We start from the raw sequence: 17,644 nt of genomic DNA on the forward strand, positions 1-17,644 counted from the left end.
CGTCAAGTTCCATTTTTCTCACTGATAACATTTCCCTGATGCCAAATGACAGGTTTTTTTATTGCCCTTTGCTTTTGCAAGCCAAAAAGATTACAAGTTCAACAGTAGCACCCAGAGATCATATTTCAAGGGCATTTTTCTATTTCCTAGACTGGGGAGGAACACCAAAATATTTGAACTCAAGATACACTCCTAAAAGGTATTTTTAGGTCTTTGTACAGTTCAGTTTAACTTCTTCAATACTGTACCCAGCTCTTTATTTTCTCTAGAAAATACAGTCTCAAAGTCTCAAAGAAGACTATTTTCTTTAGATTTCATGTATCTTCAAGATTTTAAGTTAATAGCTGCATTTTGCTAAGGAACATACATCCAGTTTCTTTGGAAATCTGTGGGAATTGCATTTAGCTACCAGGGAGCAGATTCTGGCTTTAAGAACCAAATAGCATTCTTCAGAAAAGCACCAAAGAACTTATTAACTCTGCAGGACTCCTACTCAGTGAAATAAGAACATTCTTCCTTTCACTGACTAGAAAAGTCAAATTAGGTTTCATGCAGGGTGAAGGAATTGGGGTGCTCTTGGGGCCAATCTGGCCTGTGAAAAACCTTATTGAAAAAAAGCTTTGTACATGGATGGCTGGTGAAGGTGGTTCAGGCTTTACACCCTGTAACCCTCATGGCCATTGCACATCTGTCCAGACAGATCTGCTGTGGTTGTGCTGTGCACACTCAGTGCTGCTCCACAGGATATCTGCTGGGACACAGCCTTCACCTGGCAGCTCGACACGTTCTGCAATGTTCTGCAATGCTGCAGCCTTTCATTATTCCAAAGATGTGCCTTTCTGCACATAAAAATGCAAAAATGCTCATTCCTCTCCCATCAGTTTCTGATTGCCATCATAAAACGGGACGTGCAGGCACAACAGAGACAGGGCTGAGCTCAGCAGCGCTAGGGGCAGAGTAGAAGATTGTCAGCCAGCTGGAAGTACCCATTTTGTCTCACAGCAGGAGGCTGAACCTCCCTGAGCATGAGGAATGTGTCCTGTGCCTACCTGAGCAGCCAGGATCTAGCACAGCAGTGGGATCACCCAGACCAGTGGGATCACCCAGACAGCCCTGCAGTACAGGCGATGCAAGAGCCACACAGCTTGAGGCTTTTGCAGTGAAATCTGAGCAATGCTGACAGGAGAACGAAGGCAGATCAAGTAAACAATCTGGGCTAAAACAAACCTTTTTTCTCCACTAGGTTAATTTTAACCTAGATCCGCTTGTGGATCAGATTCACTGTGAAGCTGCACAAACATTTCTGTTGGCACAGGGGAAGCAGCAGGAAGGAGCAGGCACCTGGGAGAGACAGAAAGGGCACCAAAGGGATTTGGCAGGACTATTGGCTCTTGACAACTCAAAGTGCTCATGGAACTATCATGTAATGTGGAACTGTTACGTACCAAGAGATTGCCTGAACATAGGAATTAAAAAGTACTCCATGGCATCATGTACTTGTCCCTCTTGCAGAAAAACCCTAGAGGGTTTTCTGTCTTGTGGTGACTGGAAATTCCAGTGTGTAGAAATCCAGCTTTTGGCAATGTCTGATGGTACCAAGCAGAAGGGGGATTTCCAGAGGTTTTGGTGCTAGACTGGCATTCCCAGGAGCACATTTCAAAACAGAACATCAGTAGAGCTCCTGTCTGTCAGAGAGCTAACATCCTCAAAATATCCTAACTGCTGGTTAATGGACACCAAAGAATGAAAGCAGGCAGAGGTGCTCCACACTGAAAAAAGAAGGGTTGTTTTCTAGCTAGTCATTCCACCAGATGATAAAAATAGCTTTTAAACTACTTTTTTTTTCAATTCTCTGCACAGCAGGCTGCTTGTTATGTGTGCCCTTGTTATTTATACCCACCATAAGTTTCAATAGCAGCTTTACAGATTCTTTTATGCTTGTCTTAGATCTGGTGTTGTAAATCAGAAAGCTTTGCCATCTTAAACATTGCTGGTAAGAACTCCTCTGCGTTCTTTTTACCTTAGAATAAAAGGGAAGTGGAAAATACACTTAATGCAGTAATTTGGCCCAAATAAATATAAGCTTTTACAATACTGACACTGAATTTTATTTTAATTTGAGTGCAATTCCTCCAGATGGGCCAGAGAAAATTTTCCCCCTAAGCAGCAAATAGTGTGTGCCAGTTTTTAAATTTTTCTTTTAGCTTGCCTTAAATCCTGTTTGTGTTGGGTAATGGGTGGGGGAAAGGAGATGAACAGCACTTGCAATTTGCTGCAGAACATCCCAGGAAAATAGTCTGAATACTCTTCCATTAAACAAACAAACAAACCAAAACAGGTAACAACTTACTCTAAAGAAAGAGAAATAGCATTTAAAGGAAAATCAGCTGTGGCTTCTACCATCCAAACAGAACAACCTCAGGCAAGTTGGGACAAGCAGGCTGGGAATATTTTTGTTACACTGTTGGTTGGTAGTTGCTAGAACAACTCACCTTTGTCATGCCCCAGTGTGCGAGGCTCCTGTTTGTCTTGGGAAGCAGACTATGATGGGCTGAGATAGGCTCCTGATTTCCCCACTGAGGCCCAACACAGTAAAGCAGGAGCCAAAACATCCAAAAGGCAGCACTTTAATGCCTCTTGTCTTCTGTCATTGGGTATTGCTGTAAATCCCAAAGATATCTCTCTGTTCTAATGGAGATAAGTGCTTCAGGAAACAAACACAAACCTGCTTTAAATTTTTATTTCACTCTTTTCTGCTGAAGGGCTGGGGTTTTATTCTGACCAGTAGCTTGTTCAGGATGTGCTCACCATCCAGCACAGCTCCCCAGCAGCCAATGGGTACTGTACCAACAGAGTGTGGTGTGTGGTTTCGCTTACAGGGCCTCCCAAGTCAGACTGGTTTGTGAGGTGAGGCTCTTTGCTGCAGCCTCATCTGAGCATAACTCATCTGGGGGTGCTGCTGGCAGGTCAGAGAAGTTCTCTCTGCTCACTCAAGACCTTGCTGAAGCGGTAGAGCCAGTCCAGGGTCAGGTGAGCCTACGGTGAGGTCAGGGAGGACGGTAACGGGGCTGTACTTACACCAGCTTGTAACTGTTTCCTCACTGTCAGCAGATGGTTACTGCTTAGGAAGGAGCTGTATATCGAGGGGAATTGGTCCTGTGGAACAGGACAATGTAGGAATCTGTTCTGAGATCTCTGAGAGGCAAAGTTAGACTGGAGGTTGAAGGGGTGTATGTGTTCTGCAGGTGTGTTCTGCTCCAAAATAGGTGAAACTATCCTGGGCAGTACCTACCTGAGTATTTGGTGGGGCAAATCTAAATTCTCTTGAAACAGGCTGAATCATGTGAAAGCAAATATGTGTTATTTATTCTGTGGTCTGCTCTACAGTCATCCACCTTTACTTGATGATCTTTATAAGATATTTTCTGGGATAAGTCTCCAAGCAACTTCTCTCCTTCTGTAGATCTTCCTTCTTCAGAGAATGCAGAGAAAGAGAAAAGATGAGTTGTAAATAAGGAAGGAAAGGCTGGTGTCAGTGGGGAGCTTGTGATGTTTGGGAGAGGTGGGTGAGCAGTGTGTAAAGGTGAGGTCCATCACAGCAGAGCAGATGGGTCTTTGGCTTTACAGTACAGTTGGTGTGCCAGGATGCTGTTAGGTCATGGCAACTCTTCTAAGCTGGCATAAATGCACCCCGTGCTGACATCCACAGCAGAGAGATAAGGATGATATATCCTAACATTTGCGGAACATATGCCTACATTGCAGTTCAGCTTGGAGGTTGTGCTGGACTGTCTATATTTCTTCTTAATTTGTTTGGTTTAGCTAGTTGAGAATGTTCCTTTTTTTGCCTACTACTGTGCTGAACTGAGGAGCCAAAAACCTTTCCTTGGAGTTGTGCTCTCTTGCACCAGGAGGGAATATGACTCCATTTATTTATTTATTTTTAATTAATTTTATCTGTTTTAGTACCCAATAAATTTGTTGTTTTTTCCAACTGGCACAACAAGGCTCTGGCTATTTTTAAAGAATATGGTTCATTTGATTTAATCTAATGAATGTTTAGTGCTGTTGAAAATAGCTGGAGTCAGAGCCAAGAATAATGTACTGAAATGTGCTGGTTGAGCAAGGACTGCTTCACTCTGCCAATCTGTTTCCCTCCAGTTGTTCAGATTTACCTGGTTTTGCAAGTAGCATTTGCAGGCAAGATGTATTGATCAAGGTGCTTTTTAATACTGATTCCAAAGGCCAATAGTGCCAGAGACATATTTTGTCACACTCATTTCTAGACACAGCTAACAATGACAGCTCCTTCTTGTTGTTCAGTGTACGATGCCTAATCTGTTTCAGACCACTTTAAAGGGAATGTGAAATGCTGATATCCTTTTATTTCACATAGGAAAACTGAGGCACGAAATGGTAATTTTTTTCCCCTAAAGTCACCCAGAAAGCAAGTGACAGAATGAGTAATAAAATCAGCATCTACTGGGCTCCTGAAGCTGCAATGTAAGTCCTGATTTCTCCATGAACTGAAGCAAGACATAATCGAAAAAGAAGTTCTGCTAAATCCTGGTGGTTTGCACTGGTTTTCAGAACATCCATGTCCTGCCTGCACCCTCTGAATTGCTCTGTAGAGGTATCTAAATGTCCCTATTAACAAAACCTAAATTTCATGCATCTCTTTGCACTATCTGAATTTGACACTGCAAGGCACACCAAATATTTAAATTATGTTTTTGAAACTGTACAAATCCATCTTCCTTTTGCCATCCATCAGTTATTTCTGTTAGATAGTTGGTTTGCTATTCCTCCCTAAGAAAGGAGTGGCTAATACTTAAGCTTCATTGGATTAAAAAAATAAATCAACCATAGTACATCTTATTCTGTGATAGTGATGTCCATAGGGAGGGATTTTCTGCAGAGATCACTTTACACCCTAAAGCACAATGTAGGATTGACTTGCATAAGTAATGAACAGATGCTCCTGACAGCTATTACATTATTCATCTCCCTGTGCATGTGATGGGGAGAAGGAAACAGCACCTGTTACTATGGGAGAAATATTGTCACTGCTGTTCTGCATTACAGACCTCCAGGGCAATCTGGGCCAGACGTGTTTCACAGCATTTGTGTTGACCCAAAATGAAGCCATGCCAGTTTACATCCCCTCGCTATTTTGTCCTTTGTTTCCCTCAGATAGGTCCCTCAGTTTATAAATTAAGAAAATAAAATTGCTGCTGAAGGTGTGACGGAGCACTGAAAGCAGTGAAAAAATTTGTTTTCCATCTTTCATCCCAAATTTTTCTCAGGAAAGCTGGGTAAAACTATTAGAACTTATTTCCCCTCTACAACAACAGTACTTTTTACAGATCATCTCAGATTTCATATGGAAGTAACTCATATGCCTGGGGAATTTCTAAAGGAGTGTTTAAGAGTGGACAGAAGTATTTTCGTTGTCATCCTGACCTTGGATTGAGATGAGTTCCCGTTCATCATCGGTGTTGGGCAGGGCAGCACGCATGGCCCATGGTGCAGGCACACTGCTAATAGACTTAGCTTCAGATGCAGCCAGCCAGGGCCATAAAATTCTCTTGTTCACTCCACTGCAGGTAATGATTGGAGCATTTAGAGTGTGTTTCCAGGAGATGTTTCCTTAAAGAACTCCTGTGACTCAGTCTTCCAGTAAAGGGGGTTTATAGCAAAGAGGGAGGGTGCCTTTTTACACAGGCAGATAGTGATAAGACAAGGGGGAATGGTTTAAAGTAAAAAAAGGAGATATTTAAGTTAGATGTTGGGAAGAAATTCTTTGCTGTGATGGTGGTGAGGCATGGGAACAGACTGCCAGGAGACATTGTGGCTGCCAAGTGTTCAAGGCCAGGTTGGATGGGACTTTGAGCAACCTGATCAAGTGTAAGGTGCCCCTCCCTATGGCAGCAGGGTTGAAATAAGATGACCTTTAAGGTCCCTTCCAACCCAAACCATTCTGTGACTTTATTCTTTGATTCAGCCAAAGGTTAGAGCAGGGGCAGGGATCTTTTCTTTCTCAGGTGACGTGCTGATAATTCAGGGACCACAGCAACACATAAATTCATCCTGCCCAATAATCTTCTAGTCCCAGACAAGCAGCTCCTTGCCCTTCACCTCGGGCAAGTGGGCTGTACAGATTTCCATCCCCCACACAATGTCTGCAATATTTCTACATCCCAAAGGCTGAATTTCCTACTTGAAGCTAAAGAATCAGTGCAGTTGGCAGCATAGTGCCAATTTGCTGCTGCTGACAGATGTTTTTCCCAGCTAGGGCTGGAGCTGAACTAGACTGCCCACAGCATGTCTCCTCCTCTTCTTTATAGGAGCTAATTGATATGGTGTGGTTATTAGGAATATGGCTTTCAGCCTTATTTTGTGAAATATTTATTCCATGTATCATTCATTAGTGGTTATGTGTGGATGTTCATGTTTCTAAAGGGCAACTTTATAGAGATAATCTTCACAACACTGCTGGAGCTGTAGAGTGGGGAGGGGCAGAGCCTGCTTCCTCCCACAATAATTACTTCAATTCTGTTTTAATTAGGGAAGGAGGTTTTTTAAAGACCTGAAATTGCACCTTAATTATGTTTTAAAGTTTGGCTGCAATTACAAGAGTTGCAGCCTTGCTTCCCAACCCTCCTCACAGTCTCAAACTCCATGCCCATGTGCTGGTTTATTGAAGCTCATTCCCTTGCAGTGTTATTGTGGTGCCTCTGCTGGCACACTCTCCATGGTTTTCCACCACCCTGGCTCTCAGCTGATGGCTCTGATCAGCCCAGTTCCCCCTGCCTCCCCAAGCTCCCCCCAGCATGCCAGGCTCACACAGAATCACAGAACATGCTGAGCTGGAAGAGACCCACAAGGCTCCTCAGGGTGGACAACTCTTCCAGGAGTCATGGGAATTTAGAGGTGGAATGCTAGAGGTGAACAGATTAGGCTGTTTCCTAGTTTCTTAAATGAGGAATATTAAAGGTTTTCTTAAGATGATCTTTAAAACCAACCAAGAGCTGGGATCTGGCAAATTAGGCTCTCTGTATGGCCTGCTCCTGCCTCAGGTGCTGTATTGCAGGTCTGGGCAGATGCCACATGAGCAGTGAAATGCCAGCGAAGACCTTACTCCTTTTCTGTTTGCACAAAGGCTGAGATCAGGTGGGGGCAGCCGGCCCATGGGGCAAGAGGTGGGCATGCTGTGCAAGAGGGGGGTTAGAAAAGAGAGATGCAGTTCAAAGTAGAAAGCAGAGGAGGAGCTGCCTCCTCAGAAAAGCCCTGCTGCAAGTTTCCTGAATCACTCAGAGGATTTGAGCTGAGCTGCTGCCTGGAGAGCCATGGCAGGGACAAACACAAAGAGAGGTGCAGAAGGTGAAGGTGTCCCAGCTGGTTCCCAGCCCACCTTTTCCTTCTCTGGCTGCAGCTGGGCTTTCTGCTTCATGTGTGACATATTATCTCCCCACTACAGGCACAAGAGCCCTGAGTGCACCCTCCAGACATTCCCTTGCAGCTCCCAGATAGGCAAAGACCCAAGTCAAAGAAAGACACAACACACAGCAAATGGGAAACGGTTACAGAGCCCTTTGTTCTCGTGTACTGAAAACACCTTGGTGCTCAAGGGCATTGGCAAGAAAATGTGCATGCTTCAGGCGTGTGACAAGGTTGTCAGTCCTTTCAATGTGGCTGTAGTCAAAGAACAGTTCCTGCAGAGCAGCCAGAAGTGAAGCAGGAAGGTTTCATATTTGCCAGTGTGGTGGAGGGAGTTTCTCAGTTTCTCCTCTGTCCCTCTCCTGGCACCAGGTACTGGGGTCTTTCTGCCAGGAGTCCTTAGGGTCTGCATGATCGCACTCAATGGTTCCATGGAATCACTGAGTGCAGGCCTGCCCCTGGGCAAGAGCACCCTGAGGTGGGTTTGTGAGCACTCTGCCATGGCTCCAACCCTCTCCTCCTGTCCAGAAATGGCCTTTGCCCCCCTGGGAGTGGACTTACCCCAAAGCCATTGCCAAAAGCCTTAGGCCAGATCAGCAGCACAAGAGAGCTGTGCCTGCTCAAGCTGAAGCCCTGGCACAGAGTGGCACAAAGCGTGGCACATCTCCCCTCTGCTCTTCCCTCTCATACCTATGTCTGCCTGGGAGAAGGAGCTTGTTGGGTTTGTTCAGCTTTTGATGCAAGAGTGCAAAACTATGATGCTGTTGCTCTGGAATCCTGCCCGACCTCTCCTACCAGCTGCCTCTAGCAAGGTTCTGGATGTTTTTGGCAACTCCAATTTTCTGTGCTTTAGGTGGGAAATCCTAACACAACAGGCTGGCACCTTCCAAAGCACGCTGTGCCTCTGGATCTCGAGTGTCTGGGTCCGGGTGTCAGAAGGGGAGGCATTCCCTCTGCAGTGCTTCGGGCAGCTCTGCTGCTGCAGGAAGCAGGCAGAACCCTTGGGATCACCGCCGGCTGGGCAGTATTTTCAGCCAGTTGTAAAGAGTTTTAGCTGTCAGATGCTTAAGTTAAGGAATGGCACTGGGGGCGGGGAGGGAAGCCAAGAACATTGTGAAGTTTAAAAAAACCCCACGGCAATACAAGTTTTGCCTTTTAAAGGCTTTGGTGGAAACCCCCCATCCGCAACGTATCAAAGCTTTAGCAAACTTCCTCCCGGGCACTTTTTATTTCTCGCTCCCCATCTCGGATACCGCAGTTCTGCATTTCTTCCTCCCGAAAACTCTTTTTTTTTTTTTTTTTTTTTTTCCTTCCAAGCGTTGGCGGAGCCCGGTGCGGCCGCAGCCCCCCCGCCCCTCCCTGGCCGGGCCGGGCCGGGCGCGCTCCGCCCCCGCCGCAGGCGCCGCCCCCGAGGAGCGCGCCCGGCTCGGGGGGACCGGGGCTGCCGGCGCCGCGGGCAGCGGCTCTGCCGCGCTGCTCGCCTGCCCGCCAACAGCTTCCTGCCTTCTTTCTCTGCAGAGCCTTGTTTTTTAGTGTTAGTATTATAATTTCTTTCGTTGTTTTTCGCGAGCGGGCCGGTGGCTCCTTGCCATGAGCAGCCCGAAGGCAGCATGAAAGCGGGCAGGCGCGGCTATCCCGCCCGCTCCGGTGTAGGATGGCTCCTGGCGAAGTGCTGCTGCTGCTCCTGCACAGGTCGGTGGGGCCCGCGTGTGGGGAGCCTGGCCCGGGGCGCTGCGGGGGTCGGGGGCTCTGTGGGGTCCTCGGCAGGACAGCGTCCCTCCGGGGACAGCGGGGGACAGCGGGGACAGCGGTGCCCCCGGACCCGGGGACAGCGGGGACAGCGGTGCCCCCGGACCCGGGGACAGCGGGGACAGCGGGGACAGCGGTGCCCCCGGGCCCGGGGACAGCGGCGGGTGAGCCGGTAGCGAGCACCGCGAGCGAGAGGGCAGGAGTTGACACAGTTTTACAGTATGTATATATATACAGTTTTGCAGTATAGTTGTACATTTTAGCATTGCTCGTAGAAAACTCTCTGCGACTGTAGGGTCAATAGGGCGGGGAGAAATATTTGCTTAAATGATTATTTTTTTTCCTCTTTCCTTTCTGGTCTTTCTTGGGCTCCAGTACGAGCAAAATGCTTTGAGAACATCTGTTTCTCACAGTTCACAAATCTCTGAATGGTGGTGGGGGAAGGTCTGGGGAAGCTGGCTGAGCTGAAATGCTGAGAGAGATGTGGGAAAGCCAGGGCAGCTGAAGTGCCTTGTAAAAATAAAATCAAAATCTGGCTTTTATGTGGAGCAGCACAGCTCAGAAGCATTGACTGAAGGTTTCTCAGCCTGCAGTCTTTATGCTGTGATATGGCTCTTGGACTTGTTCTGGATAATGTGAGGTTTTTCAAAGATCTGCTTGTGGGATCTCAATGTTTCCTGTTCTCTGAATGGCCAAAGAAAATGTCTCGAACAAAACTTGGCTTTTGTTTTGTTCCTTTTTTTTTTTTTTAATAACTAAAGTTTTCACATGCAGTCTTTTGGTAACTGTGGAATCCAAATAAAGAGCAGATAAAGATGACATTGAGGATGGGTGGGCCTGCTGGTTTCTTGAGGCACACATTTGCAGTGCAGGAGCCCTCTTTCCCAAGTTACTGAATTAGTCACACTTATGTGGTGACAGCAGCAAACTAGTTGGTGATGGAGTTTGCCACTACTTTGTAAGATGTGATCTGTTTCAGCCTGGGGAGAACTCACGACTCACAACCTCATGCTAAGGAAGTGATTCTCGAGGTCAGTGCACAGCACCCCGCTGCTTTGCAGCCTTTAAGGAGGAACACGCAATCTGGTTTAGGGGTAGGGCTGCCTGTGGAAAGCTCGTGGTACTAAACCACTGGGAAAGCCAAGTCTCTTGGACAGCCCCTGCTTTAACGTGTTGGCCCATGCAGCAGGGGCTGGAGCAGCATTCAAGCTCTGTGAGAGAGCTCTGGTCTTGAAAATGTTGATTCTAAGGGATTAAAATCTCCCTGCTGCCTGTCCTGCCTACAGAGGTCTCTAGAAGGGGGAAGGGGTAACAGCTGGCTCTTCTCTCTCCAGTTGAAATGTTAACTGTGTTTGCAGTTCTAGATTACTGGGTTGGTAACAAAAGGTGTTTTGTGATACAGATTGATTTACTTCTTTCTTATCCTTGGTTGTAAACTTCAGGCAAAAAGTTCTAAAAGGCTGTCTGTCATGCTGTGTTTATTATAGAAAACCAGAGATGGTGGAAATACTCCCTGAATTTAAGCAGGTACCAAACCTGATATTTGAGAAGGGATTCAGGTGCCGCAGATGACAGCATCAGTGTGCCTTTGTTGGCAACTTCTCCCATTGAGCTTGGAGATGTTTTCATGTGGCAACCAGAGCTCTGAAGCTCTAACTTCATGTATTCTGTGTTGTCAGCAATCACCTGGGGGGCACACTGTTCATCCGAGGGCTCCTCACTGATCTCAGTCTTGCAGTGCAAATAGGTGAATGTAGTTTGTATTAAAGGTGGGTGTGAAGCATCTCAGTGCTGCCCCATAGGTGACCTTACCTTTTTCTTTGGAAATTCGACTCTGCTTTTTCCTGGTGCCAGTGCCTGATGTATCTTGATCTTTTGCAACTGCTCAGTAGGTTTGGTGTGTGAATAAGAACTGTCCAGAGAGAGAAATAGGGAAGATGAGCCTGCATTCTGTGTCAAACACAGGTTTTGTGCTCAAACAGTTGGTGTGAGCTGCATCATTGCTTTCCATGGAGCTTGGAAGTGATGTGGATGCTTGATCTCCTAAATAGCAGCAATAATGCAGAGCTGAAAAAACCCAAACCCGAGGTCCCCTGTGTATCATGAAATACGTAAGTTTTGTGTAACCGGGCATTTCTCTGAAGGATTTTGAAAGATGACTCAAACCCTTTTGCATTAGTATTCCACTGTCTATTGCAGCAGTAGAGATGCTGCTTTTTTGCCTGTTTCTCTTGGTGAGTTTCTGATCTTGTCAGCTTTGCCCATGTACAGAGCTGTTGGGATCCATCCAGAGAAAGCCAGTGACAATAGCATTTGCAATTTTGCTCTTACCCTGATAGTTGCCTGCAGGAACTAAATAAGGAGTACTTCTCTGTTCTGCAATATAGAGAGATATGAATCCTAATATAGGAGTGCTTCAGAGCAAGAGTCTGTCATTTGCTTTCAGCCATAAAAAGGGGTATGTGAGGAGCAGCACACTTGCATAGCCTTTAGGACAGTGGCTTTAGTGGCTAAGAGTGTGCAAGCAAGGCTTTTTGCAGGATCTCCTAAATGCAGAAGTGCAAAGTGAACTAGTGTAACAGAATGCTTCTTAAAGCTGCAAAACTGTCCCTGGTTAAGAGGGTTCAAATTCTGATGGTCTTTTCATAGCTAGAAAGTCATTGAACTCTCCTTAGAAATCAGCCCAGGATTTGCAATTGAATATACTTTTTTTTTTTACATGAAGTCTATCTCCTCAGTTATCTGTGTGGTTCAGATTAGAAATTATTTTCAAAGGGAAAAGAGGGAAAATAAAGACATGGGAGGGATTCCCTCTTTGTGAAATGTCTTTTCCAAAGCAAATGGGCAGCTGCATGCCGTGGGTGTGAGAAGATCAAAACTTTGCTGCCTTTAAGCGCAGAGCCAAGTCCAGTGTGTGAGTGCCATTCCTCTGCCCTACCTTCTGCACAGGGCTCTGAAGCTGATCAGTGAGTGGGAACATGGGCATTGGGTGAGACTAAATTCCAGGCTCTGATGCACAGGGAGCTGTAAACATTACCAGTGTCTCAGATTTAACCTGGAAATTAAATTCTACGTGCTGCCTTAAACTCAGGGCCTTATTTAGAGGACTTTTTTTTCAGTAGTTCAGCTCATTCAATTCTAGCCCAAACTGGAGCACGCTGGGATCTCACTGCCCTAAGGGACACCAGGAGGGTGGAAAGCACAAACAAGGTGTAGGAAATGCTTTTCTTTGAGCACAAGGAGACAGATGTTCCCATCTGCTGGGCTTGAGCTGGCTGTGACTGTACCAGGTACAGACAAAGAAAAGGGTCTGTGGTTAAAAGTAATCAATTGTCAGAGTAACTTTAGAGTTCAGATGGGTAACATTTTGCTGCAGTGTGGCTTCAGGTGAGAAAATAGTATGGTTTCTACTTGAGGGTAGCCAGAAACCAGGAGGAGGATTTAAAGGGATGCGCTGTGTTGGCTTTGATAAAGAGCACATCCTCTGCCTCCTTGAGAAGTTGTTCCTCTGAGTAGGCTGCTGGTTGTATGCAAACTTCTGATTTCAGAACAAGAAACTTAATCTGAATGTCAAACCTTAAATCTCACTGTGTTAAAGTTGAAAGGTTGAGTGGGTTTCTGTTTGTGCTAAGCTCCTAGTAAAGCTCTTATTTTAAATTTTCTGTCCCTCTAGCTGGTTCTATCTCCTACACTTTCAGTCTTCTTTCTGCAATTTTCTGTTTTACTGTCTTCTTTTTCTTTCTCTCCTTCCTTCCTTTCCCTCTTCTTGCCTAAATCTTTGGTTTGTTACTGGATCTTTGCTGTAAGATGAACAAAGAAAGCTTGTCCTGACAGAGTGGTGATGACTTCTGTGCAGTGAAGGGGGCTCAGCCAGCCACTCTGGTACATCTTTTCTAGCTGGGCAGAAACAGAGCCTTAACTGGAAGTTAAGAAAACCAGCATCATCACAAGGGCTGTCAACAGCACATTAATAAAAGTTATTTCTTCATTAGGTAAAAAGTGAGATCTGATGGTGCTTTTTATAGAAGGTGCTGACACTGTTACAGGGAGCTGCAGAGCTTTGCTAAGGGAACTGGTACCTTTGTGCTGAGTGGTAGCAAGAGAGTGATCTGCAGTAATATATTTAAGCCCATAACATTTCCTAATTTGAACATATTTTATTTAGTGCTTCAGGCTGAGCCCTGGTTGCACTGTGTAAAGCATAATGGAATGCATGGCCAAAGCAGCTCTGTCAAAATTGAGGCAGAGGAGAAAACAATAGTAAAATAAAGGGTGTCAACCAAAGCTTGCTTAGCTTCCTCCTGGTCCTTCTTGAATGAGAAATATGAGGAAACTCTTAGGTTTCCCAAATAATCTCCTTGGGTGATGTCCATCTGTTGCTCATTAGTTGTATCTCAGCAAAGTTAAGAGGATCAAGTGTACTGGTCCTCTGTAGGCAGTCTCCCTCCCTCTCATGCCAGAGTTGAGCTCTGCTCTTTGTCCTGGCAAATTCATGAGCAAATGGCTGTGGAGAGGTTTGCAAGAGTTGTTGTTATTTCCTTCCAGTTCTATTAAGAGAAAACTGGTTAGCCCATGACAGGAACGTCTCTTCCAAATTCTGTGTTTTCCCACCTCTGCAGGCTGAGTCAGGAGTCAGAATAGGTCATAGCAGAGAGTTATTGGAAGGGACAAAAGAGTTGATGAAAATGCTGCTCAGTTGAGCAAGCAGGATTAACGTGACAAGGTGAATACTGTTAGCAAAAAAAAAAAAAAAAACACTCTTTTTGTTGGTGTGAAACTGCTTTCTCACACCTGCTCTACACCTTCCTGACACACAGTTCTCAGTTAAGCATGTCCCTAAAGCATGACTGACAGTCCCCATGCCAGTGTTTTGTGGTAAATATTCTGAACCTCGCTAATCTGAACATCTTAGTATTTGTGTGGCAATGACACATAGGAGGAGTTCAGGAGAAGTCCTGGGGCTGATGAGTAACATCTGAGTATGGACAGTCAAAGGAGAAGCATGGACACTGCTCTGCTGGCAGGCTGTGAGTTCCTTGTAGGATTACTTAGTGTTGTTAAATCTTACCTGTTTGCAGGAGGGCTTCTTGAGGGTAGGAACCTTGTTCACAGATACAGCAGGTCACATTTTCAGTGGGTCTGTATTACTGTCGAAAATAAATGCCCAAGAGCACAGAATGTTTGAGCTTTTCAGAAGTGCTGGTTGCTGCACATGACACTGTGCTCACTGGTCTCATATGCCACCAGCCACTTTCTGTAAATCGAATGTTTATCATGTCAGTGCCAGTGTTGGGATGCTTTAGCAACTTTCTCTCAGTTTCCAAGATCCAAGCAATAACACTGTTATTATTTTCTCTCTTGAAAGTTACACGCACTGCTAGGCAGCTCTAACTCTCCTGATACAAGCTGGCTCCTCAGCCTCTGGCTTCATGTCTCCCTGTTGTGACTGATCTTGCAGCCTCTTTACATGTGGTTATGTACAAGATGCAACAGAAGTGGTAGAAAAAGGAAAACTTTCAGATACTAATTCATGTGTGAAAAAGAGGTAGCAAGAGCTTCTGTAAACATCAGCTTTCAGTTACTGGTCTGGGTGTGAATACGTGGTGGGGATCCTTATTATTCAGATTGCTACGTTGTTTTCAACTTTTATAAATTTGTCCAGCTTTAAAGAAACATGGGATTTGCTTTTATGCAGGCAAAGCTCCAAAACTTCCCCTTTACTCCAAGGAGTATAGAAGAACCCACAAGGCTTTATTCATCTTGTCAAAAACCTGAAGAAAGGAGACTTTATTCTTAGGAAAAGAGAGCAGATACTTGTGAAAAATATAGCTTGGATAACTCTCCCTGCTCAGTATGAAGACGTGGGGTAATTAAACATGCTGTTTTCCTATAAAATAAGTGCCAGATAGATGTATTGTTCAGGAATTCAATGCACGGATGCTGAAATAAAATCTCTCCATTTTGAAGTGAAACAAAAAGGGCAGTTATTTCACATGACCCCAGAAAGATTTTGTTTGGGTTTTTTCCCAAACTGTTATATTTCAGCACACACCTTGTTAAAACTTATGTGTGTATTAGGAAAACTAATCTATCATTTCAAACTCAAAACCTCCCAAAGTTCCAAAGTTGTCGTTCTAAAAATAGCATCAAGATACTTCTCAAGCACACCAGAGCACTGTTACATTTCAGTCTAATTCTTGTCTGTTAACAGACTTTATGAAAGTATTTTCATATTTGGCAAAAGTTGCAATTTCTTTTCAAAAGAGAGGAATTGGTTGGGCAGTTAGTGATTACAGCAGGGATCTACAGATCCTGTGGTTTTCAGTTCAGTAAGGAAATCCAATTTTCTGCCAGTTTAGCCACTGCATCAGTTGCTATTGCAGAAGAGTTCAATTGCTAATATTGCATCACACAATTCTGTGTCATATGAAGTTACTTTTTAATATAACTATAGAAGCACATCTGGATATTTTCTTTAAAAAGATGCATAGATCACAAGTAGGAGTTCAAGAATCATTAGAAAACAATGAGATTATCTCCAATGAGATAAGCTTGAAATCCTCTCCCTTGACCATTCTTTGCCATTGGAAAACCACAGCACAAAAATTAATGTGCTTGCTCTTAGCTCCTGTTGTTTGATGTGGCTGGTTATGCTGAAACACAAACCAGTCCTTGAGTTAAAGGTAGTTAGTGCACCCCATTGGGTCTCCTGTTGAGTTTGACTTGCCTTGCATTCCTTAGTTCTGGACCAGCCCCACAATGCTCTCCTGAGCAGGCTGAGAACTTGGGAATCACACACATCACCTGGGCTCCCTTCATATAATTAGGGCAAAATATGAAAATGTCTCCAGTGAAGTTCTAATGAGATGAAAACTAGAACCTGCAAGCTGAATTACAGCAGTTAATAATAGAAAAGCCATAGGGGTTCTTCTCTTTGATGGGGAGAAACCCATTATATGCACTTCAGTTTATGTATTTGTCATTTTTTTTTTTTTTTTATAATGTAGCACACATAAGATTATGTTGCAGAAGGTTCTGACTGGATTTTACTCCCTGACCTCCCAGTACTTCCCAGTGGTCGTGGGTGCTCCTTTACTGTATAGAAACCGTGGCTACTTCTGGGAAATGGAAAAAGTGTCTCAGGTTTTGTGTTGCCACATGATGAATCAGTAATTGCTATCCTGTTGCCCTTATTGCCCCCCAGTGCACTTGCTTGTCCCATGTGGTACAGCCATTGCAAGTCCTGGGACATCTCAACAGCTTTGAAATCTTGGATCCCCTGCAAAATGATATTCCAGGCTGTGAAGTTCCATAAGGGAGTGAAGCCTGGGAGCCAGACCTGCTGGGAACCCATTAGCAAACATCATCCTGAGGAATCAGTAGGTGGTTTCTTCTGGGGATTGTTATCTTTTGTATTGGAAGCGAGTTAAACATGGAAATTTAAAGTTGCTGTGTACAGGAAAGCACAAGTACAGTCTATGTGTGAGCTTTGAGCAAAGGTCTCATGTTCACTTACACAAGAAAACATTGAAGTAAACATTTGGGAAAAGTGATGGACTGTGATTCTAAGAGGCTGGATTTAGTGACCGTGGAGGTGTCTCTGCCATTTTCTGAGAATTTTTCCATGTTCATTTTTCACATGGAGCAAGTAGCCCAGAGCACAGAAGAAAGCTGGGAGTGGCACGTCCCCAGCTATAGCTAAATCTTTTGAGGACACTTTTTCATGCAGTTGAGGCTTGCTGACAATTACAGCTAGAGACTGTAGCAGCCAAGGACCTCTTAGACTCTGTTGGGTTTTCTCCTCATCCCTTCGTAAGGCACATGCAGCTTCGGTGAGCAGAGGTTCTCACATCCTCTAGACATGTGGTACAGCCGTAGCCTCTCTGAAAACACTTTACAGCTCAGTCAGCACTTAGAAACCAGTGACCAACTGAGCATCAGATCATCAGCAGTTAGAGCTTCCAGATTCATACTGACCAGTTGATTTCAGCCTCTTTGTGGGCCTGCATGTCCTGGGCAGCACATCATGCACGTACTCCAGATCACCTCGTTCCAGGGTGCTGGCTGATCGTGGCCAGAGCAGCAGCTCCTGCAGTGTGTGTCCCTGCTCATGGACTGCAGTCCTGAATCCACTCTGTCCGTGCTGAGCTCCCCTGATGATCAAGGCTCCAGCCCTCTGCTGCCATGGGAGCGTGAGCCAAGGCAGGCCATGGGAAGCGTTGCACAACCGGTATAATTTCACTGCATGCTGAATAAATACACTTTTGAGGACTCTTTTGAAGAGATGTTGCTTAATTAATCCTGCAGGGGGTATAATATGTATATTTTTGAAATCCAGTTTTAGCATCGTGCAATTAGCTTTTATGGCCTAGGGATTCTGATTTAAGACATTCTTTAGTTACTAATGGTAATCTGTTTTAATTAGAAATGCAAATGTATTTTAGATCCAAATGTG

At 44.9% G+C, this 17,644-nt stretch overlaps 1 protein-coding gene across 4 annotated transcripts in view; it reads left to right on the top strand.

Annotated features, from left to right (window-relative positions):
- The window catches only part of KALRN (kalirin RhoGEF kinase), a 464,957-nt gene that overhangs the window by 379,739 nt on the left and 67,574 nt on the right, over positions 1–17,644 (top strand). The window contains exon 1 of one of the 4 annotated variants that reach the window (XM_066553095.1): positions 8,974–9,132. The exons of the other annotated variants lie outside the window; for them this stretch is intronic. Coding sequence (XP_066409192.1) covers positions 9,051–9,132 — 82 coding nt within the window. The 5' untranslated portion in view covers positions 8,974–9,050. Of the gene's footprint in view, positions 1–8,973; positions 9,133–17,644 lie in introns of those variants that run through there. 4 annotated transcript variants of the gene reach the window in all.

The sequence above is a fragment of the Molothrus aeneus genome, chromosome 7 (assembly GCF_037042795.1).
Source record: "Molothrus aeneus isolate 106 chromosome 7, BPBGC_Maene_1.0, whole genome shotgun sequence".
NCBI lineage: Eukaryota > Metazoa > Chordata > Aves > Passeriformes > Icteridae > Molothrus > Molothrus aeneus.